The sequence below is a fragment of the Hetaerina americana genome, unplaced genomic scaffold (assembly GCF_022747635.1).
Source record: "Hetaerina americana unplaced genomic scaffold, ioHetAmer1.1.p SCAF_3, whole genome shotgun sequence".
In the NCBI taxonomy this organism is placed as follows: domain Eukaryota; kingdom Metazoa; phylum Arthropoda; class Insecta; order Odonata; family Calopterygidae; genus Hetaerina; species Hetaerina americana.
The window spans coordinates 100,694,050-100,722,011 of record NW_027286874.1 but is presented as its reverse complement, the minus strand read 5'-3'; the positions used below and the strand labels follow the sequence as shown (position 1 = coordinate 100,722,011).

The following is a 27,962-nucleotide window of genomic DNA, read 5'->3' as shown; positions in this document are numbered from 1 at the left end:
TAGATTTTACAATTAGCCCCAACTTAGTCTTGTAGATTCACAGTTGAATATTCTATGATATGCCCCTGGTACGAGGGCATGCATACAAGTATGCATGTGTAAATTCTCACTGGCTCTTGTATAGCATGAATCCAATGGATGTGTGATATGTGCTATGCCACAATAAATGATAGAAAAAGCAATAAAATCTATTGTAGAAACACATAGTGTAGAAGTTGTTCACTATGCTCAGCCCTTCAGTAATAAGATAAGTAATTTAATTTCATCCTTATAAAACTGAAACCATGAGAACAAACCGTATTGATCTGACAATAGTTTTCGATTTTTTCATTTCAATGTAGCATTCAAATCATACACATATGCAATTGTGAGTTGTCAAAAGAACAAACTGTGTAGTTTCAGGCATGATATGGCTTGAGGTTGAACATAATAATGCGAGTCTAGCGTTTTTCCTCTGGCTACTAATCTAATTATTTTATTAATTTATTTAGTTAATGCATTACCAGTTCCTATGTGGTACATCATCTTCAGGTACATGAAGATGATGTAGTACTGTAATACTGGTTGTATAATACTTCAAATATTGTGGAAAAGGGTTAAAATTTGATCATTATAATAATATTGTTAAAAGAATTTACAATTTGTCTTTCCACATTTTTATTTCAGAATTCTGTTTATATGTGCAACATTGTGAGGGAATTGTAGGTTACTTATTATGACAAAAAATATATGAAAGAAAATTATAATAGATGTTTTCACATTAGTTGAAATAATTTCTTATTTTACTTCTTCACATTACTATTTTAGAACAAAATATGGTTGTCTATGTCACATAATTTTGAAGGGACCAGGATTTCTGAACATACTCTTCACTTTAATAATAGGCTTTATCCTGTCATAGAAATCCCATTTTACATGGCTGATGAGAATACACAAGTAAATGAGTGACTTTTGAATTGGACACTTGATCCCAACCTTAAATTAACATGCATGGTATGTGAATGCACATTATTCAAGATAATTCTCCATATTCTAAATTTATTGAGCGCATGTAATGTTAGTCCATTAATGAAATCACTAGAGATTACAATGCAACAATTTCAGAGTGTAAAAATCATTCGCATTGACTGGGATTTGAACCTGGATCCCTCGATGTCCGGCTGAGTGCTTCAGCCAATTAAGCCACAGAGGCATTCTCTAACACACTGAAAATTGTGCATTGTAATGCACATATTGCAGATGGCTTCATTAAAAGTTACTGTTGTGGCATCTCCAGTGGTTTCCTGTAATTTGAAACAACTAAAGATGCCAATGGGCTCAATAGTCGTGAGAATGTGCTAATTTTTTGTCTACTAAGTGTCAAAATAATTAATGGAATGAGGTGTTACCGATGGTTATCTAGAAGTAATGGCAAAAAATGATCATTGGTGCATTCAAAAACTTACTTCCATTTTCACAGCAATAATGATTCATTAGGGATCTCCAGCTTTCATGATACCTCCAGAAACTAGAACTTTCTCCACAACACAAGGCATTGGAGCCACAGTGCTTCCTGAGCTGATGTCAGATGTATCTCCACTTAGCTCCACCAGGAATGATGGAAATTTCAGGAATGGTTTAGAGCTTGAATCCTGAAAAGATTGACTATATATATGCATTTTATTCAAAACACAGAAACAAGGCAGCTGAAAAGCATCTTGGCCCAGTGATGATGGATTTCTGGGATTCTATGATGAATAAGCGATATACATGTAGCTGTAATTTTAATGTAACAATTCAATAATTTTTGCATTAAGTTTTAGCATAAAAATAATTTGATCTTTTCTATATGGCTCAAGTATTTTTTGTAAATGCTAACCTGAAAAACCAAACTGCATCTTATGTGTCCATCTTATGGACCAGTAAATATGGTTGCTGCACAAATCTAGGTTGCTATACCATATAATTATATGTAGTTAAGAGAAAAACTGGAAATCATAACTTCTTGCACTATTCATCTGATCATCAAGTTCATTGATGGATGTACTCAACATGCCATGCACACGAGTCCTGATGAATCATTTTCATTATGATACTCATTGATAATGATTCTATTAAAGGATTCATAGTTTTCTTTTCATTCAATGACCCAGAGAGGCATGAGATTGCTACTTCACATGTACGGATGGCATATATTTGGGAAGAATCATCATTTTAAGGTGGTAAGGATGATTTTGATTGAGTTTAATATAAAACAGCTCTCCTGCCTCAGTGTGAGTCTGTCCCATTTTAAACTCTTTACATTTCCACATGCAGTTAAAGAACTTTCACATCCTGTTAATTATTCCACAGGGCCGAAAACCTTACTGCAATTGTTGACAGCTCTATATAATCAAAAAACCATTCCACTATACAATCAGAGGTATGTAATCTAGTTGCCCATTGAAAGCCCTCGCTGAAGGATGTCCATCTTTTACTCAACACCTTGCTAGTTAAACCGAAACTGGAAGTTTTTCAGCATCTGGGATTTTCCTGACACCTTTCAGGAATCTCAGCTGATATAATACGACATAAATAACCATGTCTGATCTCCAAAAACTAAACTTCCATTTGCCTGTAATTATTGCATTACAATTTAAGGTTTAAAAATTAATTTTTCGGTCATGTAGTATGTTTATCACATTTTATCAATGCACTATGTTTTCTGTTACCCAACTTATATAGTGGGCTAACTCTAACAGAAAATGATTGATTGATTGACCCACTATTCAGCAAAAACATGTGGAAACTTAAAATCACTACAAATTAAAACACTACCTCATGAATAAACACACTTCAAAACTACTCTCATCACAAAAATCATTAAAAAAACAAAAAATATCTAAAATTTGGAAAAACATTCTGCACACAACACTACTTGTTACAATCATCATCATTTGTATTATTTTTGTTTAAAAACAAAATCTACTAACAAGAAGTAAGAAATTTAGAAATAAAAACATTGATTAATACTGACTTTATGTTCCCAAAAATGTGCATAAATCATATGCTATATTCAATATTTCATAATTAATGGCATTAGCCATTCCACTGAACCCTGACAGATGATAGTAATTCATGTTCAATGGGCATTGCCTTTTGCAATGCAATAAACCGACTTGCAAATAATATGTGAATAATGAGATTTCCAAATGGGGATACTTTCAGGTAACTTGAAGGCAAGTAAGCTATTTTATATTAAAATATGAAGTTTCACTATTCAATGTCTAAGTAAAATATAAAAATGATTCTGTATTCAACATAAGAAAATTCTTATACGCATGTATACTTGCTTACCTCTTTCATTGTTAAAGCCCTGTTGCAAAGAGAAAAAAATAGAGGTAACTCCCGGTGTACTTCATTTCATAACTTCTACTCGTAACATTCCCTGTCCTTCAGGTGAGTAACATAATTTCCATTATACTCACAAATAAAATTCATGGACTGCTTAGTCTTTGGTAATATATTTGAGCAGGTAAAAGGCTGCAATAATTATGACATTGTCTCAGATTTAGACTAAGCTCTTATAAGCCCAATGGTCGCTAAATCACAACAAGAATTCCAGTGTGACTGGGCAATATTATGAGATGTCCAATTCTGAATGCGGAAATGGTGACTTTTGGCCACTATTTCTGCATTCTGAATAACTTACAGAAACTCATCAATTGACTTGGCCATGAATAGCTTTTTCCACTAATACATAAGCTCTCTAGAATTGTAGCCTATCTGGCAACTCAAATCACCTACTGAATGAATTTATGATAGGAGTTACACACGAGTGTGATTGTTTTCACAATTAATAACTAAGGACAATGGTAGTTACATTTTATCAATGAATGTTTGTCTACAGTTAATAGTGGTAATATATTAAGACATTTGCTAATTTTCAAATGATTTTGTATTTCTCACATAGTATATATAAACAGCAGACACCTGAACAGAATTGCCCTCTTCCACAACGTTGAGAGGTAAGTTGGCAAGGTCCATTTCCATAGCTCTGTGATTCAATGCTTTACCTAACTATTTGCAATAAATCTTATCAATTTTCAGAACATGACTTCCCCTCTTGGATTTAACAGAAAATGTGGCCAAGTTCCTTGGTCTTACAAGAGTTGCGCCTGCTCATTGGTATTACCCATCTTATTCTCATGCCGTATGTCATTTATCCTGAAAAATCTGCCACCTTGGTTTTCCTGTATGGGACATAAGGCTTCACATGAATTAGAAAAAGAGGCCCTCTAGTCAATAATCAAATTCTGTACTTGGGGTACTACACCAATTGTTGTGTACCCATCTAAAAAATGGCAGGGTGAAAGAGCAACTAGTCTGCAGGACCAACAAAATCTAATACATTTTGTAAATTAAATTAAGGTTACAGATGCATTTTAATTTTCCCTAGAGGAAAAAAATGTATACTTCCCAATTCATTTCTGATACTATGGAATGCCCAAAGATTGAAAACTAACACCAAAAATTATTGTAAGAACAAAAGAAAGAGGCATGTTTCTGATTGAATTTCCTTATCCATTGCTACCTCTAAGTCTAATCCTATAAACCAATTATTATTCATTAGTGGAAAATTCAGAAGCCTTGATATAGCTAGCACTTTCCAAGCTAATACAAAAAATTCTTCACTGCTTCCTCACCCTGCCCCCACCCTTATGAAGAAAGCTTAATATTTCTTACCAGCCAAAATGAAAGAACCAACTTGTCCCATCCAGTGATTTTCAAATTTATGTGGTGGTTGAATGTGACCAGCTGTTCAAGTCCCTGAATTGAAGCTTTAAATCAATTAAGTCAAAATTTGATAGATTGAACACATGGAAGACTTGATATGCTTATATCCCACTGGCTACGTGGAGAAATAGATGATAACTTTTTATTGCACTCCAAGAACATGTCAATTATGACTCATCAGAAGGTATGAATGTATTTTGACATCATCCATCATTTTCTTGACCCTTCCCGTTTAAGTCCCCAGATCTTGGTGAAAAGATGATGTGTTTTTGTTTTCACTTCTCATTGCATTTTACTTCCTAACATGCTGTGTTAGGATCAATACCATCTCTCAGGTGGAAATGCCTCTATTTCATAACAACATGGCAGAATAACGGTTTGTAATTTCATACATAATTTTCATTCCATTTTATACTCAGGAATAAACATAGCTGGAATACCACAGTCGAATTGATTTGCTTCAAATAGGAAGGAATATCTCGTACATTTTTCTGTAGTTCTCCAAAGGTAAACATCAAATAAAGTTCCTCAGTAAAGGAGTTATCCAGTCATTCTGTCTTCTCCACATGCAATTTATTTCATCTGAGCAACATTTATATGTTATGAAATTGAACAAGCTGTTGATAAAATCTGAAACAAGAAATCATTAATTCCTCTGCATACTGAGATAATCAGCAATATGCCTATTGCATAATGACTTCATTGATGTAATCCACGCCAACTTAATTAAATGGTAAAATAATTGTATACTCGAACTAGAATTGCTGTTTATGGCAGTTAGAAAACTCACATTAATGACTGAAATATCTAGTAAACAAAAGGTGGTTATTTCTTCAGCATCTATAATTCTTGTATTAACTTCAAACATTCACCAGTGATTTGATAGTGTACACATGGAAATTAATTTGGACAACATTCTCCCAATGTCAATAAATCGAATAACCTCCATCAAAAACCATGAGGTAACAATCTCAGCATATTATGTACACATCGTGCATTTTATTTACAGTCATAAAGCAACTTTTTAAATACTGATGGATAGGATAAGGTAGCACACTGGCACTTGTGAGGTAATTTAGCTCTGGGAAATACTGATATCAAAATAATTGGATGCTAGCTATAAATACATTTGATGTTTATTTTGTTTTTTAGGCTATAACTATTACTTAGAGTTTATGCAAAGAAATGATTCCCACACCATTGGGAATTAATCCAAATACATTTCTTCTTGCTCAGTCACTGTTTATACACAAAAGAAGCTTGTCCATGATAGATGGATACAACCAACTATGACCTTTGAACTAAAAAAATTGATTCTTATAGCCTTTTATTGTTCCTAGTTCAGGGAATCGTCACATATTACTTGAATGATAAGAAATTTTTGTCTCAAATGCATGGCGAAAAATCAATTGGAAAACTGGCTCTAAAATACAAAATTGAAGTTGACAGTCAATTTAAACATCTTTATGGCTACATACATGTAAGTCATCCCATTAGGCATAGTAAAATGGAAATCTTACATAGAGGTTCCAAGCAAAACTTGTTGATATTTCAAATCAATGACATTTAGCTTCCCAGATTAACTGCCAAATTACAAGTTTTCTTCTGGCCAGCACATGCTCATTTTCCTTCCATCAGGGCAAAAATTTATCAACCATCACTATCACTTTTTAGAGCAAGATGAAATGGGGAAGAATATGCATGGGCCAAAAATGCAAATTATATTAATAGCAGACAAGTGCTTCGAAGCTTTGGAAAATGAGACAAAGAGGCCAAAAAGAAGTGTTGGTAAATCAATCCAAATAACATCAGTCTCCTAACCAAATATTTAAATATTATGGGCACAAAATTTACATAGGAAAACAAGATCAGTTGAGGTGGGCTATGGGGAGAGTGTGGTGCTTAACGACTGGAAGGCAACATGTTCACCAGTATAGTGTTGTAAGTACAGTCAACTATTATTTTCACATAAATAGACTTCCTTGCTAATTAACCACAACCAATTCAAAGAAATGGTTGTTTAATAATCACACTGGATTTTTATCACCATTTTTTTCCATTCACCACCAACTACACTCTCCTCTAGCATTTTGATGGACTAAGGGGAAATATTTAGATGCCAGGGCAGTTGAATTATACACATAACTGATACATGATGGCAAGGGAGACCAAAAATGCACAACCCGCAAAAACTTTCATTTAAAATTTTTTACACTCATATTACCATCCACTCACACAGGCACACTAGGTTGTTCTAGAACAATCACAAGGCTTGGGGAATTGACCTTTCAAACGTCTTCTCTTGGTTGAAACCGTTGAAAAAGACACTACACACATCACTCATTAGACATCCTATTGTCTCCAGTTATTCCCACTACCTTGCCACTTGATCACACTGAATTAGTCAGTCTGCAAACAGCCTACCTCTGCAATAAGGTTAGGCGGATGCGTGAAGCATGTCTGTACAGCTTGAAATGTTCACACATGCTAATTCTCAATTGTAGATTTTGATGGCCTTCTCAAGATAATTGTAACGGGACCTCTTTGGTGCCTTGTTAACATGCTCCAGACCCAACCATGGCCTCAGGGTGGCGCTCCCAACTAAGGAAACAGAAGAATTTCAAGAGATTAAGGAAAAAAAATTTAGTTTCATACATAAAAAAAAGGTCAACCATAAAAGGTAGAGCACAGTACATCTGAAACCCCAAAAAATTTTGAGATGCTTAACCATTCCTAGCATAATTGGCTCATGTAAAAAAGTTAAGCTTCAACACTAATTTTAACAAAACTTCCTACTTTTCATTTGCAGGAATACCTCAGTATCTGCAGCTTACATTTCAAAACCTAACATGGTTACATGAAACTGAAAACAAAATACAATGTTGTCATTAACTAGATGTTCCTGTAACACACTTAAATTAAGTTTAATAAATAAATTAAACAAAATATAATGAGTACTAATGAAATATACTGGGCACTACATTGTACATTTACAGAGTACTTCTAAGTTTCATATATATTTAAATATTACATTATTATTTAAATTGTTTTCTGCTAGAATTAAACTGAGGATCAAATTGTTACTGAATCAGTGGATATGACCAAATGAAATCCATATACCATAGCGACGGGGCCACATATTGAAGAACTTCTTGGTTAATTTTTCCTGATATCAGGAAGAATTAATATTAATGCTTCCAATTTAGTAATAAAAAAGAATTAAACAGAAGTTTAAGCTGATCTACGAGGGACATCCGGAAAGTAGTACCTGTTCGTGCCGCATGAAGTGCTGACGACGCGAGTAGCCGCTGGACGAGGTCAGATAGCTTCAGTGGCTTGTCTGCCTTCTCTGAGCCAAGTTGCGTGACGCTAGCATTGCCTGTGTTGTTTCTGTGATTGTTTACAATGTTTAAAAAAATTGAGAACGCCGCCAGTTGTGAAGTGAGGGCAGTGATTAAATTCCTCAATGCAAGAAACGTTCGCCCATGTGATATTCATCGCCAATTAAAGGAGGTGTATGGAGACAATGTAATGGACGAGTCGTCTGTTCGGCGGTGGTGTCGCAACTTCAACATGGGGAGGGGGAACACACACGACGATGAGCGTTCGGGGAGACCGTCTGTCATTACAGACCAACTGGTGAGCTCAGTTGACGAATTCGTGAGGAACGATCGGCGCGTCACAATTGATGACATCTGTGAGCATTTTCCCAATGTTTCTCGAACAATTGTTCATGAAATTGTTAAACACCATCTGCATTATGCAAAAATTTGTGCAAGATGGGTCCCTCGCGTATCTCAATGAGCTGGCGGCGAAGGACTATGCAGCAGGAATACAGAAACTTGTCACACGTTATGACAAATGCCTTAATTTGCTTGGAGATTATGTTGAGAAGTAGTTTAAAGTATCCTCTTTCAAATAAAATTTTTTATGTTTGTTAATATTTACTTTTGTGGCTTTATTTCACGAACGGGTACTACTTTCCGGATGACCCTCGTAATTTACGAACTTCGGTCTTCCACATGCCATTTAATAATATTGCATTAGCCTGCAACTAAAGGCATCTGAATTATACTTAAAAATATGGAGTACAGAGGAGTTTGATTGAAAAATAAAAGTGTTTCTGTTGACATACTCCTCCAATAAATATTCTTTGCCAAATGAAGGATTTATGCACACCCCTGACTTGCTCAAACACTGCATGAGAAAAATGAGGGTTTCTGCTGAACTTAGTAAAAATGCTTTAATTTTAAAAAAGTATTCTTTCACAATATCAGCTATTTTTTAAAAATGTACCACAAAAAAATTTGAGTTCATGGCATGATGAGTAAAGCCATTTGTTATCAGCCTTACGAGGTTTTCTCAGTTTTTCCACCAGGTCAGGGGTTCCATGTTGGCCGACGCTTCTAAGCTTGACTTGAACATCGTCCTCAGAGCAGATAAAGTCATGATAACTCAGAACTCATTCATCTGGCTTGAGTACAATGCTTGTGTTAAGCTTTGAAATGTCGGCCAACATGGAACTCCTGACCAGGGTGTCTTTGGTTTAGCTGGTGTTTAATGTACATTTTTAGTTGCCTCAATTATTCATCACAATAGCTCAGAACTTGATCACTTTACAGCTTGATTGCATCATTGCATAATTTAAGATATCCAAAATTATGTAAATTCCAAATATTTCGATGTGAAGCTAAGTCTCAGTAAAATCCTATAGAGCTTGGGGGCACTAATTCTGAAGACTTTGGAATTAAGTACTTGGAACTTTAACTTCAATGAATGAAAAATTTTTTTCCTACAGCCATGTTGGAAATGTACACATGAAGTCTATATCAGTCAGAAATATATAGACTGAACTGGAAAAACGTTTGAAAAGAGCAATTTAAGAAATTGAGAGTCTTCATCTTTAACTCAACTAGTACTATTTCTAAATCCTTTAACTCTGTAAATATTTTGTCAAACAACTGCCTATAACCATATTAGTATCTATACCATACATGGTAAGAATAGGACTAAGGTGATATAGGTGAGACTGGCAAAGGCACCAGTTTCTTGCTTCTGCAATAATTCTTATTTCATTGGTTAAAAATTGTTTTTCTCTCATCATGAAGGAAGCAATGTATCATGCATTTCGATAACAAAAAACATTAACAAAGTAATCAAACCGAAGGTCCGTTTGGTAGAGTCCACTCAGTCCTACACCCTAAATCTGGCCTTAATGGCATGTGAAATTCACATGCTGTGTGGGCCACATTTTTTCCCTAATTTAGATGATATGAAAGCACTTTCTAATATGTCACCACAAGCATTTATAAACCCCATTCATTTGCATTTTGAAATTAAAAATAATAAATCAAAGCAGAGGATAAAGGTTTCTTATAATGAAACTATGCCTTTATAGAGTGATATATCAAAATATACAATAAAACAAGCTGAAGCATCAACTGCTAACTTCACATACCTTGATTCACACTTGGTCTGAGGTCACCAAGATTGATTGTATAATCTGAGTCATCCTTAATGAACTGAGGCTGGCCCATGATCACAATAGCAAACTTGAACTGCAATAAAATTAACATAGTAAAAGTGTGATCCCAAAGCTGCACATTTATAGTGCTATGTATAGTCTAGTGATTTAATGAATCAAGATGCATCACAAGAAATTACACACATAATTCTTGAAAAAACTTATTACCAATCATAATTTCAAACAACTCTTTAAAAGAAATTATCAAGACAGCATATTGCTCAAATAACTCCAGGAAAAGAAACATCATATTCATAAGACATTTTAAGCGTGCCCATCGACCACCCACATAACAGCCATCTGTAGCATTACCACAGAGATTCATAATCCAGTGAGTCAAGCCCAATTACATACATATACAATTTACATGAGTTCTGTGTAAATACTTCCACAATACCTACATCACTGATACTTTGTAAATAACAAAATATTTTTGCAACACGCTCCACCAACAGATAATTTAATTTTTTATTAAGTCATGCACAATAATTAACTCATTCATGTAATGGTTTGATTAACACTTGTAATGACTGAAGTATTAATCTAAAACAAGCCCATATGTGTATGCCATACTCTCCACTCATTTTGTGGAAGTCCTATGGACATTCTCATTATACATGTAGAAGTAAAACAGATTAACATAATAGAATAATTATAATTTTTTACCATCATGAACCCAATCATTCGTGCCTTCTAAGAAAATTATTATTTCACTGAAATTATTCAAGATCTGTATTTATTGAAAAATTTATCCTTGATGATTTCAGTCCCTCCATCCACTGGGGCATATAATCTACAACAAATCTTGGAACACTTAAATGCAAAAAGTACAAATGGAATAAGCTGCCCATTGGATGGATTACCACGTGAACCCTACACACATTTTGCTAAGGGCAGACTCATACCGATGGAGATAATATTTCTCTTCACTCTTCCTCCAATCCCTGAATATGCTACCCTCTACCGATTTCCCCACCAAATCCTAATGGTGCTTATGACCTTGGTTTTTGGACACATCCCCTAATAACTACTACTGCTGACTATAAAGTTGAATTTTTGCATTTAAGAACGAAGAAAAATGGACAGAGTATTCTTCAAGCAATAACTGGAAAACATTTTCACATTATATTAATTTTCTTCGTGGCTCAACAACTAATAGTTATTAAAAATATTAGCAAAATCCTAGATCTTCATTAATGCATAACAATTCAGATGGCAATGAAAAAGTAACACATATCAGTATTCTTTCCCTCAGGCTCTTGAATAGTTTGGAATCAAATAATGTATAAGTGCATTATTGAGGTTTAAGATTGATTACCAGTGACTAATGGTATCCATATTTTAAATAAATCTCGTATTCTTATGCAAGAAGTTGTACCTGAAAATTTTCAGTTCTAGGACTCCATTACATTATTGCACATGCTTGTATGAGCATTAATTGAGATAAAAATTGATGTGTAAAAGATGCTTCTGGTTTAGAATTACAAGGAGAACACAGTAAAGGTAGTCAGACACAGTGGAAAACTCCACATGAATGTAATTCCTGAAAATGAATCCAGGTGAAGTATTAGGATTAGTTACCTTCTCAAACTCTTTGTCCTGAACACCCAATTTCTTCTGTATCCTATCCTTTACTTTGGAGAAGGGTTCTCCCTGCAAAAAAAAAAAAAATTCTCATTATCTGAGATATGAATTGAAAGCAGAATCATCCACATTAAAGTAAAAATTATTCCATACATGCTTAATTTTGAGAAGGAATGGGATTCCAAAAGTGTTGTAGATATCCTTGTGAAAATGACCCACAGCAATGAGCATTTCATCATCAGCTAGATTCAGTTCATCACGAGGAACTTCTTCTATCCTGTAAATAAAAGTCAGGGAGTTAAAATATTTAGGTAGCATTCCCAATTGGATAAGTATTATATGACCTGTTAGGGAAGCTACTTAAGTATTATAAACTATGAAAATCTATTGTTATAGGACATTATTTTAAGAGGTTGTCGGCGTGGGGGATGAGAGCTTTGAGGGGATTGAGCTTTTAATTGTGAACTGGCTTAGTCATAGGTAGACAAAAAACTTTTAATAAAATTCTGACACCTGTTCCCATCATGTAATCTATTTAACAAACTTCAGGTAAGAGTAAGTTGATAAATAGAAATAGTTTTCTATCTGAAGTTGGAATAATTTTTAAATACGGAGGACATCCTTAAATACTGGTATAAAATGTATTGGCAATTTGTACCACTCCATTAAGTGTCATATGAATGAAATATCAAAATTTGTTCAATAGAGAGAATAGTACATTTAGAGTTAAATATATTAAAAATCACATTAACTGTAATCAATTTATGTTGACCCTGGTAGTAACATGGCATATGTAGACTGAACCAATTCTAAAAATGACTGCTGAATGGCCAAGGAAAATGCCCCACCACTTAATCTATCAAACACCCATGGAAAAATATTTATCATTTTCAAATGAAAATAGGCAATCAATGTAATCTTAATGGCAACAGAGAACAAGAGTTTATAATTACCGATAGGTTTTATTAGCAGATGAACTAAGGCTTTCTAAAGATGTGTCTTCATGAGGCCCATAGGCAATCTTATAGCAGGTGACTTCCAAAAACCTGAAATGCAAAGGATATGAGATAAATGACAATGCATACACATAAAAAATACACACATGCCCTAAGCCTCAGGTTTAAAATGGATTTGATTTTTGACGCGCTCGGTGAAGTTCACATCTTATTTTATGATAATGAAAATTAATTACTTTAATGAGAAAACACATTATGATTGCTGAAATCTCTTGACACTTTTAATTTTATGAGAGCTGAATACTCAATTTTAGGTTTGCATTTCATTGTGGTAATCAGTTGCATACTATTATTTTGCCTTACTAACAAATGATGTGTGCAGATATCCATCAGATCCAATATGACAACAGTACTAAACCATACTGCATTCTCATTGGTGAAGAACAAACAGAAGCTCACTTGCAGTAAACTCACTGCCAATCTACTGGAAGACCAGCTACCTAATTATCTTTGTCAAATGATAGGGCTAAATATGCATATGAATATGATGAACCCCTTCAGGACCAGTTAGCAATTCCAGACCAATTTCCTTCCCTAACACTGACAGGTGTATAGATATTCAAATAATCTCTGGTGGATTTTATATTATCAGCATCCACTGGTTGGTCTTTGCTTGTGGGAAAACCAACTAATGGAAAACTTTAAGATTTTACCTTTTATAATATTGAATAATAAATTCGTGAGGTTTTAACGAAATATAATCGAATATCGATTCCAATAGTCACAGTACACTAATGCTTGAAGCTCAGGAATTATGAAAGATTAGAAAATTCATAGGGTGGAAACAGTTCCCACCATTTTGAACAGTCTAAATTTAAAAAAATCTCATGTAGTCCATCTGATGTTACGCAAATAATTATTTGAACCATTTTAATTGCTGTAACATTCAATGCTGGATTCAGGACAGCCCCACACCTTTCATAATAACTGAAAATTTATTTTCATTAAAAATGTGTGGTTATATTACAGAAATAGCTACAAAGCAATTAGCTGTCTCCTGTTTGTACAGAATGGACAAGGAGTATGCAATGAAATCATGTTATCAAAACACTTCCAAAGCATCCAAAGGATTAATTTGAAGTTTTTTTCCTTGCTTTGTCATTAATTTCCATAAATAAATTGTACAATGGCTTATTACAGCTCCTTGTGACACTAATATCTTAATGGTGAAGTACCTACATTTTTTATTTACACTGTTTCTCAGCAAAATTTTACATGATAACCAAATGTATGAAAATGTGCAGTGTTAATGGAATGGTTAATTCAATCAAGTAATTACAGTGTTAGTGATCTACTTCCAGGCATTCAGTAGGTCACACACACCTCTATGTATAAAGATGATGGTTGATAGAACTAATATCTGTACTTGACAGAACATTTGCTCATTCATGATTTTATATTAAGTATGTGGTCAACTTATAGGATTTTTTTAAACAGTTTATGACATGTCTGGCTTGTATAAATACTCTTCCTGGTTACTATTACTGGGATTTTAGGTTCATAGCACATTTCTGATTCCAAACACTGTATCAAGTATTTGCAGATGTTATGAGCCCATAGCATACGAGTGTGGTATGGTTGTGCCCATGAATAGGGTTTATAAATATTTAAGATAATAAGTTTTACCTTATCCAAATAAAAAACTGAACAAAAATGGAAACAAAAACAGCTACCATTTCATGGGAATGTAGGTATAACAGGATATTTAAAATGATTTTCAATTGCACATTTAATTAGACCAATTACCTTAGTTTTCCAGAACCATTTTCTGATAGTTCTACTTGCTTCCTGGCTTCTTCAAGGAGATCTGCAACAGTGCCGGTTTTATTTGGATAAAGGATCAAGTCCTTCTCTTCCTTCAGCTTTGGTCCAACCCAAACACACTAAAAATATATTTAACCAGTTGTTACCAATGGTTTTGACTAAGGGAATTAAAAATTGATAGGCTACATTTTTTATCAGCAAAATTACCTTGAATTGCTTCTTGTTTTCCAGTTCATTTATCCTTATACTTAGCTGTTGGTAATAAACTTTCTTAGGCTGCTTTGGCTTATAATTAGATAACAAATCTTTGACTGTTCCTTCATATGTACATCTTAAAGGATGGCTTGGACTATCCTTATAGCTATATAAAATGGATAATATTAGATTAACAAATATATTGAAAATTATCATGACAACACAATTTTCCCGTGGTCTCAGTCAGTATATGAACAGCTCAAATCATAAACATTCAGCATTCACTGCATCTTACGGTAGAATGCATACCTCTAAAATCCTTGTTCACTACTTGAACTTACTTTTGACACTTAAAAAACTGCAGCAGGTATGGATCAACACCCATCCGTTGTCCAACAGCACGGGCCATTTGATCATAGGTCATTTGCTGGGAGAGCTCCATTGGAAATCCAGGATCATTAGGAATTGTCTTATCACAGAAGGTTACTTCCACTCTATAATAAAGATCCCTAGAAAATCGATACGAGATCATGAGATTTAAGGAACAAAAGTAGATGGTACATAATATATAGGCTAGTATACATATATACAGACTTATATGATTGAAAATAAATACTATGCCAATATAATTTTAGTGAGATATACACTTCCTCTTGCTTTACAAAAATCAAGAAATGAAGTTAAATTCTTGCCAAATGTTCCTTTGGTCAGTTGATTCTTTTGTAGCCAACTTTTTTTTACCTAAACAACCTTGCCCAACCACAAGGCAAAAACTGATATGGCGAGCAAACAATTACTGTAATAAGGGCATAATAACAAGGGTCTATTCCAAAGATGAGATTAATAAAGCAAAACTAGCTTAATACAAGTTTCCATGGCCAACCATGGAGGTTACATTCCCTGAAAACACCACGATTCAAAAAAAGAGGGAAAAAAACTAAGGACATAGTTAAGTATCATGTCTATAATGCTATTGTTGTATAACCGCAAAAATGGATTTGCCCATTCATGTCAGAACAAGATCGTTTTACTTAGAAACAAGTGACTGGTAAAAATATTCCAGCTGGTCCCATGCAAATAATTCTTGCCTCTTAACAGTGTGAAAGAAATTCACAAAGTAACCTAACCTCCTCCTAGAATGTAGATATCTTTACCCTGTTGAAAAATCTTGGTCATCCTGAAAGCTCTTGGAGAAAGTTCTGCAATAATGTATTTGTCGAATATTGCCATCAAACTATTATCATAAAAGAATGATTGCATCTCTGTATCATGGAATAGTTCAATATGAACAAAAAATTAAGCTATTATTTAGTTTGTAGCTCTATAAGTTCATATCTCAAAACCAAATCCTTTATTTAATCTTGAGGAAAATCCATTAATTTGTTCTCAGATGAATATTTATTAGAACACAAAAATGCATTTGGGCACAATTAGTACATATTTTTGTCAATGCAATATTACAATTTACATGCTGGGTATAAAAATCATTAGCCATTAGATTTTTTAAATTAATTTTTCCTAAGGACTGGTTTGTTTGTTCAGTTTCTGATTATATATTACTTGAGTTCTTTTTATGTATTAAGTATAACAAAAAACAAAACTCCAGCTATGCTATGCATATGTCACACATAATTTAAATGCTAAGTAGCATTTATCATTACACTGTAAAAGGTTTAGCATTATATGTGCACATGCCCTTGAGCACTAGGGTTGAAAAGTGACACTGTGCACTTAGCACTGGGAAATGCATGTGAGTGGTGCACTTTATGGCAACATTGGAGGTGTACATTTCTGAAAGATTTTTACTTTTGTTCTTTGCTACAAATAATTTGAGATATCAAAATGTAATACGAAAAAAATTGAATCTTGAAAAGTTTATATGCTGAGCAGTTCCTAAGTTGATGCATAATTGTACAAAAATATATGAAAGAAAAAATAAGTTATAGGCTGCCACAGAAGAAGATAATTCCTCATACATATTAACTATTAATATTTCATCCTCAAATACTAAATTAAGTTTTTGTAAAATGATTAATATTCATCAAATTAAAAAAATAAATTTCTATGGTACTACTTGAATTAGGTTTTTTTCTTGTAGATAAAGTGTGAAGGGGTATGTGAGTTTATATTTGGAAGGATATTTGAGCTGAATGTCCTTCTCTACTTCACCTTAAGTTCCAAAAATTTAGGATATTTTAACAAAATTTGTGAAATCACATATATTACTTCCAAGTTGTGACAGGAAAAATCATTCTACAAGGGGTCCTGGTGGCAACAGACCTACTGGCTAACTTTTAGGTTGACTCAATGGCAACTTACTACTCGGTTGTAATGCAGTGGTAGGTAGGCAGTTTTTTCACCATGTGAGACACTGCTAGTCTGATTAACTACAAGACTGCTTCTTCAAAGTACAAAAATTTGATTTTTGACCTTCCTCCAGAATACTAACATGATAACTAATAGTTTAAAAAAATGCTAGATTAATAATTCATATTAAGTTCACAAATAATGTTTCAAATGCATGCATCATTGTGAGAACACCTAGATAGTTGCTAACATAAGCATCTTGTTTCGCAATAGAACCTTGAGTTAAAATACAAAAAAGGCTAATTAAGATCTTAACTTTCAGTTTCAAATTAAGATATTAGTAATGCTGATAATGTAATCGAAATATTCACTTTTAAGCAAAATTTTGCAAGTTATTACTAATGTTACTAATTAAAAAATACACACTGTTATTAACACTGTACAATTGGAAACAGCAAGAACCTAAGCAATAACTTAATTACCTATGATCGTCCATGATATGAGGATAAAAATATTTTTCACCGCAAATGATTGATAGAAATTAATATATGATAAAATAAGAAATTTCTTATTGAAGTGAAAAATGCAGTTTACAAATTAATAACAAGAGAAAGCCAACGTTCACAGCTGCTTAGAGGTAATTGAAAATTTGATATATCTCTCCCTGTTTACATAAATAATCCCTTTTGACCATCAAAAATATGAAATTAATTAGAAAATCCAATTTAAATTCATGAAATTTGTACCAAGATTTCATGCAGCTTATTTCTATGAATAGTAGGCATTTGCTTAGTGTGGTGACAACATAACAGACAGTACCTCATTTTATAGGTTGATCCCAATTTATGGCATATTTTGTTAACTTCACTGTGTTTTTCATAGATTCTAGTATTGTTTTATCTTTTTCCGAAGAGGTTTGGTAAATTTTGGCGGCATCATTATTTGGCTTTGATCCCCATTTACATGGATTTCTATACACTTATTGTACTTCATTCCTTGTCTTTACATTAGATTTAGTCCCATGTTCACAATGACATTCAATCATAATCTGCAATATGGCGAAGAAAAACTTAACCGGTTCATTAAACAGAAAAAGTTAATGTGTTAGGTGCATAAGACTAAGCTAACTGTTCGTATACATAATGTATTCCCACTTAGCAAGATGTTTTGATTATCCTTGTTTTCATTTATCAGGTGACGTCTACGAATTTTATCAATTTGACTGCCTGTAATTGTTTATAGCTACAGAAGTTGAAAAAAAACCTACTCTAGCAAGGCATAGAAAACATGACGTGAGCTGCCTCATTTTTTTCACCAACATTCAGATGCAGGATGCCTCTGCGGTCTGGAATGCTATCTTTCTTTCTGTATGTAACCCTTATCATATCTATTCAAACGCAATCCTTATCATATCTAGACTTGTACCGAAGTGTGAACTTGGCCAGCTAGGGCATTCCCCTCAGATTAAAATTGCTCAACAGTATTTGGTACCAAAATTTTAAAAATTCACAAGGCATTATCCTTGTTGAAGTGATTGAAGAATATGACCTGTGATCACAATAACAAATCAAATGTTAGTGTAATTTGAATACACAGCAGTAAAAGGGCATTCAATTAATAAGCAAAAATAATAATAAAGTCCGAAAACAGCGGGGAAACAATAGACATTCATGATTAAAAAACCAAATTAATATTTTCCCTGAATTTAATAAAGGCAGTAGCTCAATGCATTATGTTATATGGATGCTACACTTATACCCAGCACTCTATCCACTGCACTTCCATGCCCCTGCATTACATATATATATCCTAAAATAAAAAACTATATTTAATGGAACATGGACAAGAAAGGTACCAATTTTGGTTACAGTATATTTCCACGATTAGATTAAAATTACTTGAAAAAGGTGCCACATGAATGCAAAAAATGGCATAATCAATATTTGGAAAGATTAAATATTTGCATGTTCCCTTCTTATTTTGGAGGTCCATGAATAAACATACATTTGTCACCTGCTTCATTGGCTGCAATCATTTTTTTCAATAAATTATAAGGATGACTAGTAAAATTGGGATATACTTTATAATCCTAGATACTGCAGGTAAGAGTACACCACTAAAATTCTCTAACAATTATGTTCAATACACAAACAAAAGTAGCATAGGTAACTACATTAACTGTGATTTTCTGATGCCATAAACTGGTGTACAGATTTCAAATTTTTACTCATGACAACACATTAAAGCAGAAGTATTGACAATCAATGCCGAAACCCTCATTGGAAAGAAGATACTTTTGAAATGCCCAAATTTGCCAATAAACTTTGTTTTTCCTAAAGGAAATTAAACGCCCATACATTTCCTGGTTTCCCACATTTCTTTTTCACTATGAACCCAATTCCAAAGAAACTGTGGGAGATGCCGCAACAGTAACTTTTAACGGAGTCATCCGCTAATGTGCATTTCAATGCAACAATTTCAGAGGGTAAAAATCATTCGCCCAGTCATCCCAGTCAAGGCGAATAATTTTTACACTCTGAAATTGTTGCACTATAAACCCAGGTTAATTAAAAAATTGCCATGCCTTGCTTAGTTTTCCCAAAAATTAATGTTAAAAATGGCAAGAAAAATTTGAAGGGCAGCATTTCTGCGAGAGGAACAGAAAAAATGACTGCTCTTTATTGATTTAGGTGGACTTAAACAATGAATTCAGAGAAATTGATCAATTAGAATTATAATACTTGGTGCAAAATGATCAACTAAGTACCTCTTTAACTTTAAGGATATCCACTGCTTCAACATACTTAGGATTTTTTTGGACTTACCATTATGGAAAACACAGGGGGATGCAAAAGGAACTTCCTCATACCCTATGTGTTCGTTATAACTTTAAACTTAGAATAATGTGGACTCAACCCTTGCTGATTAATTGAGGCGGCTAGTTACCTCTACAGATACTTATGCTGGTACTTAGTGAATTTGATGAAACTTGAATTACCTTTATGAAACTTCATCATGAATCACAAAAAAATAAAATGGTAAATATCATCATTGACCTGATGATGTTGATAAATTGATGAAACCGGAGGTTAAAAATTGAAATCAACGAAACTTAAAAAGTTCTTTTTTATCATTACGCGGATACTGTGTTAATTACACGGGAATATTGAAATTGGGATAGCTTTAAAAAATTGTTATTTTTGGCAAAAAAAAGATATGTACCTACACTTAGTTGGCAAGTTTAAAAAATACTAATGATCAATACAGGAGTTGAACTGAATAATTTTTCAGGAATTAATAAAAAAAAGTGTTGTTAAATGTATCATATAAATCAGATATTATTATAATTCATTAAAGCTTGAGCTTATGGCTTTATTAAGTTATACCAAAATTTACTTGCATAGCTGTTGTCAATAATGCATTTCTATCAATAATTTGGGACGAGAAATAAATAAGTTTCAAGAAAATAGAAAGGTTAAACTAATTTTGTTGAAAGAATTATTTACTGCGCACAAGATTATACTAAAAAATAAGATTTTAAACATACCTGAAATATGCTTGACAAGAAGGAAGATCATATATATTGTCCTTTTCATCTTTTTGGAAAACTATAATATCACCATCCATTAACTCCTCCAGCACCTATATAAAAAAATACTTCCATTATCAATAAAAAACTGTAAATTAATTCAATTTCAAAAATTTTGGAATTTAAGTTTTGAAATGCCTAGATTTTTTCACATACTAGAATGCTACCCAGAAATTTAGATATGATGTGAAGGGCAAATCAAAACTGAACAAAAAAATGATTATGATTACACAGAAGAAATTATCATAAACTTTAATTATAATCTAAATGCAGGCAGTCCCCAATAGAAAACATGAATGCATTTCCACATTGGCTGCAGGAAACGTCAAGTCAAAAGCTAATACAGCAATAAAGGTAAATGCAGAGAAACATGATAAATCATGGCCAGGATTCATTTAATATAATGTGAAATTCAAGAACTTATGGCTTTACTTAAGTAATAAATGTCAACAAAAAGTAAAAATTTGATTTCTACAAAATTGTACCTTATTCATTACTATTCAAGATACATAAAATGTGAATAAAACCCCAGTACAGCTACTGTCAGAATTGTACTTCTAATTTCACAATAAATGCCTAATGAGTTATAATCACAAGACTGCAACAAGTGTGTGTCTTATAACATGACATTTCAAATAACTTTATTTGAAAGGCAGACCTTTTTTTACAGTGGATAGGCTAAAATTGTGAAAAGATGAAGTAGAGGCATCAATAGGGCCAGTATATAAGGCCAGGATTGGGAAATACAGACGGACCAGTCAGTCACACAAACCCACAGTTTCAGGTAGATGGCACAAAAGCAACCTCCACTAAGAGATGGAAGGTTTTGATTAATTTTATCTTTTGTGAAGAAGTTATAAATAGCCATTTGCATAGATACCTTATTCACAATATAATTTTAATAAGGCAGGTCATATAATATAGCTTATCTCAGAACTAGCTGCCATTGTCATTCAAGCCGAAGTAGGTATTATATCACCTTGTTAGCCTGATTAGCTCCATATTAGCAAGGCATGCAGGCATGGAGATATAAAAGATGAGCACGCATTACCAACACAGAGCAAAACACTATAGATGAGGAAGATTGAAGTGAAAAATGCGGATGCAATCAGGAAACCAAAAGATATAGGTGTAATATCCCATACCAATAAAGGTATATATTGACTAATATGTTAGCGAAGTAATGGAAAAGAGAAAAAAATAACTTCCCTCTAGAGACAAATTAGTAGTGATAGCCAAATGCTTCCCTAAAGATAGTTACCATAGAAAAATTGAATTATTTCAGGAGTTACGTGATGTATTCTATTGAAATTTGTAGCGTTTATAATACATTAAAACAATAGGCAAAAAATAATAGCAATAAATTGAACTTGTAGGCTTATATATTGTTTATAGTTTTTCTGAAAATTGATTTTGTTGCTAATATTTTTCATGAAAGTTATCAAATGGACAAATCCAGTTTTAAATTATTTGTAATATAATAATCTACATTGGTTCAAATTTCCATCTAATTATGATGTTAACTTCAAGTTAAAACATTTAGCAAAACATGAGTTTCCAAAAAAATAAATTGGGAGGAGAACATTGAGAAAAATGGCAAGCCAATTGGTTGAGTTACACCCCACTCTTCTGTAATGGCAAAATAGATCCTGCAAATATCTTACGTAAATAATGAACAACAAAGAATCTTATGAGCTGAGTGTACCTAGCTTTATGAAATACCATAAGATGCCTGTTCAGTGATTTAAAACTTCATTAACACACATTAAAAGATTTAACCATATCAGTGAACAATCACTCCCCATATGGCTGGTTAGTGAGAAAAAGAGTTCAAACAGTGAACATTACAAGCATTATTTTCTTGTTTCCCCATACACTCCATGAAATCCTGTATCTGGGAGGATAGTTGAAACCTGTATTTCACACAATAAAGACCAATAGCCCACCTAATTTTCAAAAAACCACACCTAATTTTCTTCTTGATCTTGGAATGCCAAATAAAAATGATGACAATAAACCATGTTGGCTACTTATTTCAGCTGAATTTGTGTTCTCCCTTTACCATACTCACTCTTTCAACCTTTTAGGCTAAATATAATGTCTAAACCATGGCAACTACCAATAAAAATGCCTGATCGCCTTAGTTAGCATGGTAAGAGTTGTTCTTTCACCAAATGTCATTAGCCATTTTTTCCCAGACACTTCATTGACACAACAGCTGCTCAGGTAGACACCCACCCTTGATTATTTTCCAAAGGGTTGTTAGCAGTTTGTACTATCAATACATCAGCACTGGCCACCTTACTGCTTTATTATACATTGTGTGCATTCCAGATCTTTTTAAACTGATTGAACCATCTCTGACTTGACAACAAAATAACACTATGATTCACCTTTCTGTACTATACATTTTTATGCCTAGACTGTATACATATGCCAAACAAATAAGGTAGGTACTTATCATACTGCTAAAATTAGGTAAAAATGTTAAATTTATTTTCTACATTAGTTAACAGACATGGCAATTTTTTTGGTGAAATTGAAAAAAATTATAGATTTTATGAAGTTATTAAAATCATTATATTAATGGAGAGCCGAGTTTCGTCATTGCATTTGAACTCATGCATAGTGTTATTTTCTCCAGCTATATCAAATATATGTTTCTCTGGCAAATAACCAAATATATGTTTATTAGATTTTTAACTAGCTTACATTAAGAAACCACTGAAAGACAAAATTAACAGTTATTGCTTATGTACATGAAAATTTATAAAAAGGAAATACTTGGGGACTGCCTTTAAACGGTAACAAATTCACAAAAAAAATCCTGAATCAAAAATATTTTATACAATCAAAACAGTGAATTGAGTTCATAAAAACCAGGAAAATATTCTGCCTACCTTTTCCAAAGGCTCATTGTAATTTTCTATTTTTTCAGTGAGATTAGGTTTGATCTCTTCATACAAAATCAATTCCGTATTTGGAGGAAACCCAGCACGCTCATTAAGAATGGGAATGAGCTCCTCTGTAAAAGCAATACGACATTAACACTACTAACCTAAGGGAAATAATAACTCAAATTCATTTGACAACAAAATCAACCCTGATATGACAAATAAAGCAACTACCTCAAATTTAATTCAACAAAAGGAAACAACTACTTACGAACTTTCGCTGCAACAGGCATATAGTGATGTCCACAATAATGAATACGTTTATGCTTTGGATCATACAACTTAAAGAATAGCAGAACATCCAAATCTTTGTCAAAATTTGGTAAGGTTTTAAGACCGGAATCGGGCCTCACTGTTTCTACCCATATATTCCATGGATTAGTGTTCTCTGACACATCAATGACAAACTTGTATATATCTGTTTCCAGATCAATCAGTGTAGGTCGGCAAGTTTGATTAGATCTGTAATTGAATGGCCATGGGCGTATCTGATCAACTGGGTATTTCTGTAATAAAGAACATTTATAATTAGCAAGGCCTGTAACACAAAAAAGGATATCTTATACCCAACACAAAAACTTGTAATAACTGAGGCTGCTCCAAGTACTTAACAAAAAATATATATATTGAGGTGGGAAATGATTGCTTTAAAGGTGACAGTATTAAGTATTACCAATATAAATTTTCTAAATTATGGCATCAGTAGACATTTAATTCAGATTTAATGCACACATGGTATCATTCTGGATCTGGGGTCCACATTATGCTACGATAATTGAGGAACAGGCTCATATTAACTTCAGAAGCCACCATTAAACTAAACTATTCATAAAAAATATAAAATTTAAAAAAATAAGCAATTAAAATATTAGACAATAATCATTTAGATTCAGTCATCACCCACATTTTATATTCAGTATCTTTGAAATAGCATTTTAAGTAACAGTCAAATTATAAGGTTATATTTAAGAAATAATTTCAAAAGCAATTTCACTGATTGATTCAGCAAAAAATAGAGAGACTTACAGAAGTCAGCAATTAAGTGATACCCTGTATACTGCTGGGGTTACAAATTGATAACAGACAGTAGTATAGCAGTTAAACAGTAATTTAAAATTAATACAATCAATGTGTCATGTAAAACTTTAGAAATACTCTTTAACATGGGCAGAAGAGAGTATCACCTAATTAGCGATGAAATCTTGAAGACTGTGACAGAAAGGAGGATGTTAGGCAAGCGAGGTAAGGGGAGAAAAAGGATATCAATGTTGGATGGAATGATGGGAAATAGGGAGATATGAAGGATATGAGGGAATTGGAGACCAGTTTATTGCAAAGTAGGGCATCAGGTTGGGTCTTCTTCGGTGAGGCTAAGAACTGTAGGAGTGTCAATCTGTGTACATCCAAAAACCTACCTTAAAGCAATAAGATAACCATACACTACCACATAGTTTGATCTTAAAGTACAAATTTTAAATGAAAAAAGTAATGGGTTGACCTATTCATGATCGTGGTTTTTATAGTCAGTTAAAATGTTCTTTGATATGAGAGCTAACTTCTCAAAAGTTGCAGTCGCAAATTCACAATCATTTCTACCCTGTAAAGACAACACTGGTCATGACTTTCTTCACCCCAAAAACTACTGCCACTAGTGCTGCCTATTAGTCATGAGTACATCAGTAAAAGCAAACAATAGGAGAAATACCGTATGGGTAGTACTTAGGCCGCTGACTGTAAATTTTGGAATGCACTCAAAATCTTACTATCGCTGATAATGGTCAATACTATTGATACATTGAAATAATTGAAACATATAGATTACTTAAACTTTGTAACTACCATTTATTTTACTACTATTTACCAAGATATGTAAAAAAGGAAACTATGCACACCAAAATGTACATACATACAAACAATTGGGACGAAGCATCCCTACAGAGTTTGTGTCTTAAAGAATGCCATAATCAAATTAATTGGATATTGTTTTGGCAACTAAATTACGTAATTAAATTTTTGAAACTAGGTCACTCTGCATATACATAAACAGAATAAACACTACTCTAACTAACTTTGACTTGGGTGTCACGACTTCATGTAAAGCAACCTGTTGTCAAAGGATTCTGGTTTTTTTAAGATAAGTTCCCTGACACCATCAATCCTATTCGCTCCCATCATTTTTTAGGTATATATTTTGCATGGGAAACCTTAAGTGACGGATCTGGTTTGTGCCATCTTTTCCAAAACCACCTCAGAATGGTTTAATTTTAAAAAAGTTATACAAGGCAATATGAGGACTCTATAATTGCTAGAAACATCATACCCAATCAGGCATTTTCTCTAAAATACACAAGTTTCAAACATACACAAAACATATGCAATGTGGAATGATTTAACTCACCAGACTTTCAGCTAACTGGTCTATTAAATCTGAGAGTGATGTTTGCTTCTTCACACGGAAAGTCCTATAAAAAACCTTGTCAGGATCATAAAGGTCATTTCCCTGGTGTCCTTCGAAGCTATCCTCCAATAAAACTTGAACAGACATATACAAATGGGCTTCATTTCGCTCCTTTCGACGAATTTGTTCCACCCTTTTCTCATCCTGCAACCTGTCAACCAGCTGCAATAAAGATTTAAAAAAATATTGATACAAAACAATTCTTTACCAAGTAAAAAATAAAAAATTAAATTATGCCACAGCTAATATGACATATAACACACAGAGCTTTTGTTTTATTGAGGAAATATGTCAAAATAACAATAGAACAGCTACAGTGTGCAAAAAATATAGCAATGATTCAGGTACACCCTTAAAAATTTCAAACACCAGTAGTCAGCCCAACTGTAAGGGAAAAACTAATTCACCTATATCCTTTCTCTTGCCTCTAGAGCAAATTCCTCTTAATCTAAGAATAATTAGCATTGTATTCATGTTATCGATATTCACACAGCTAATAAGGTTGTATTTCCCCAGATCTGATACCACTACAGGGACATCATGGTGACTCCTTATCAATCAGGTCATGCAGAGAAGGCAAACCTCCTCTGTGAGCGGGATAAATTAACAATGTGATTTTCTATTCCTAAATTATCTAGGAAAGTTTGGCATGCAGGCTTTGTCCAAAATTATATTATTAATGTCATAAGATTCAATTGTGTGGTTCTAAATTTTTTTCGCCAAAATATGGCAATATCATTGCTATAAAGCCACTTGGTGACCAATAGACAAAAAAAACTTCAGGATTTTTTAATGCTAACAATAATTTTCTGCAATTGGACTGTTTATTCAACCTGGCTGGAGCTCTTTCCTAAATTTTTCTTATACATACTTTAAAATCACCCAAAAGATTTATTTAAGAAACAAAAAAACGAATTTTAATGGAATGGAATTTAAATGAAACTGGAATTTTTAAGTAGCAATAATGGTTTAAATTTTTACTACGATATTATTAAAATGTTCATGATTAGTGATGATTTATTTCCATAGGAATGAAAACCTTGGCTCTGAAGATGGCGAAGAAATACTTCGTTCCATTGCCAATTGAGAGAGGGAGAAATTCACCCCAGGGGGTGGGTATTTAATAATGTTTATGCCCCTACCCTAGGCTTAAAATTGAGATCTCCACCCAATTAATGTATATTCTTTATTTTATCATTATTAAAAGCCTATTTTCATTTTCAACCCTATCAGGATACCAAAAATGTGCCTAATGCAGTAGTTCTTTCATTTGATAGTGACTATTCCAGCAGTCAGTAGTTGAAACCTTAATGTAGAGCAAAAACATCAAAGAATAATAAAGTCAGTCACACCATGACTTATTAAATATCCCTCCTACCTTTTCCCTGGATTTTTACTGACATTAACTTGGGAAATGGATGCATTTTTGTCCAAGTTTCCATGAGGCAAAAATGAGAATCAAGTCTGATAGTTTTTTTACTTAAAGTCAGATTTATAATCAAGGTTTTTAGAATGTTCTTCAATCAGGTTTTAAAATAAAAAATATCAAGTTTTTTGGCCACTGGTGGTCTGCGCCCCCCCCCCCTGGATCTCAATATGCCTTTGCTTAGTCGTCAGGTTTCCCAGGGGTAGAATACTTAAAGAGTTGACACAATATTCATGTTTGAGGTGGGTCTGAAAACTGTCACCTTTGGCCTAAGTCCAGTTCATTACCCACATTACTGGTTGGTAACAATTTGTAAGTAGTGATGAAAGAATTGTTCGTTTTCTTGTAGAAAGGTGATATCCTGGCTCAGCAAAAGAAACATCATCACAG

At 33.3% G+C, this 27,962-nt stretch overlaps 1 protein-coding gene across 1 annotated transcript in view; it reads right to left on the bottom strand.

Annotated features, from left to right (window-relative positions):
* Window positions 1–5,873: 5,873 nt before the first annotated feature.
* The window catches only part of Usp7 (Ubiquitin-specific protease 7), a 32,323-nt gene continuing 10,234 nt past the window's right edge, over window positions 5,874–27,962 (bottom strand). Inside the window, exons 13-24 of the mRNA XM_071588685.1 lie at window positions 26,087–26,308; window positions 23,900–24,194; window positions 23,635–23,759; window positions 20,693–20,787; window positions 15,180–15,347; window positions 14,851–15,004; window positions 14,626–14,762; window positions 12,817–12,909; window positions 12,017–12,140; window positions 11,861–11,932; window positions 10,214–10,313; window positions 5,874–7,356 (exon numbers count right to left, since the gene is read on the bottom strand). Coding sequence (XP_071444786.1) covers window positions 7,250–7,356; window positions 10,214–10,313; window positions 11,861–11,932; window positions 12,017–12,140; window positions 12,817–12,909; window positions 14,626–14,762; window positions 14,851–15,004; window positions 15,180–15,347; window positions 20,693–20,787; window positions 23,635–23,759; window positions 23,900–24,194; window positions 26,087–26,308 — 1,692 coding nt within the window. The 3' untranslated portion in view covers window positions 5,874–7,249. The remainder of the gene's footprint in view (window positions 7,357–10,213; window positions 10,314–11,860; window positions 11,933–12,016; window positions 12,141–12,816; window positions 12,910–14,625; window positions 14,763–14,850; window positions 15,005–15,179; window positions 15,348–20,692; window positions 20,788–23,634; window positions 23,760–23,899; window positions 24,195–26,086; window positions 26,309–27,962) is intronic.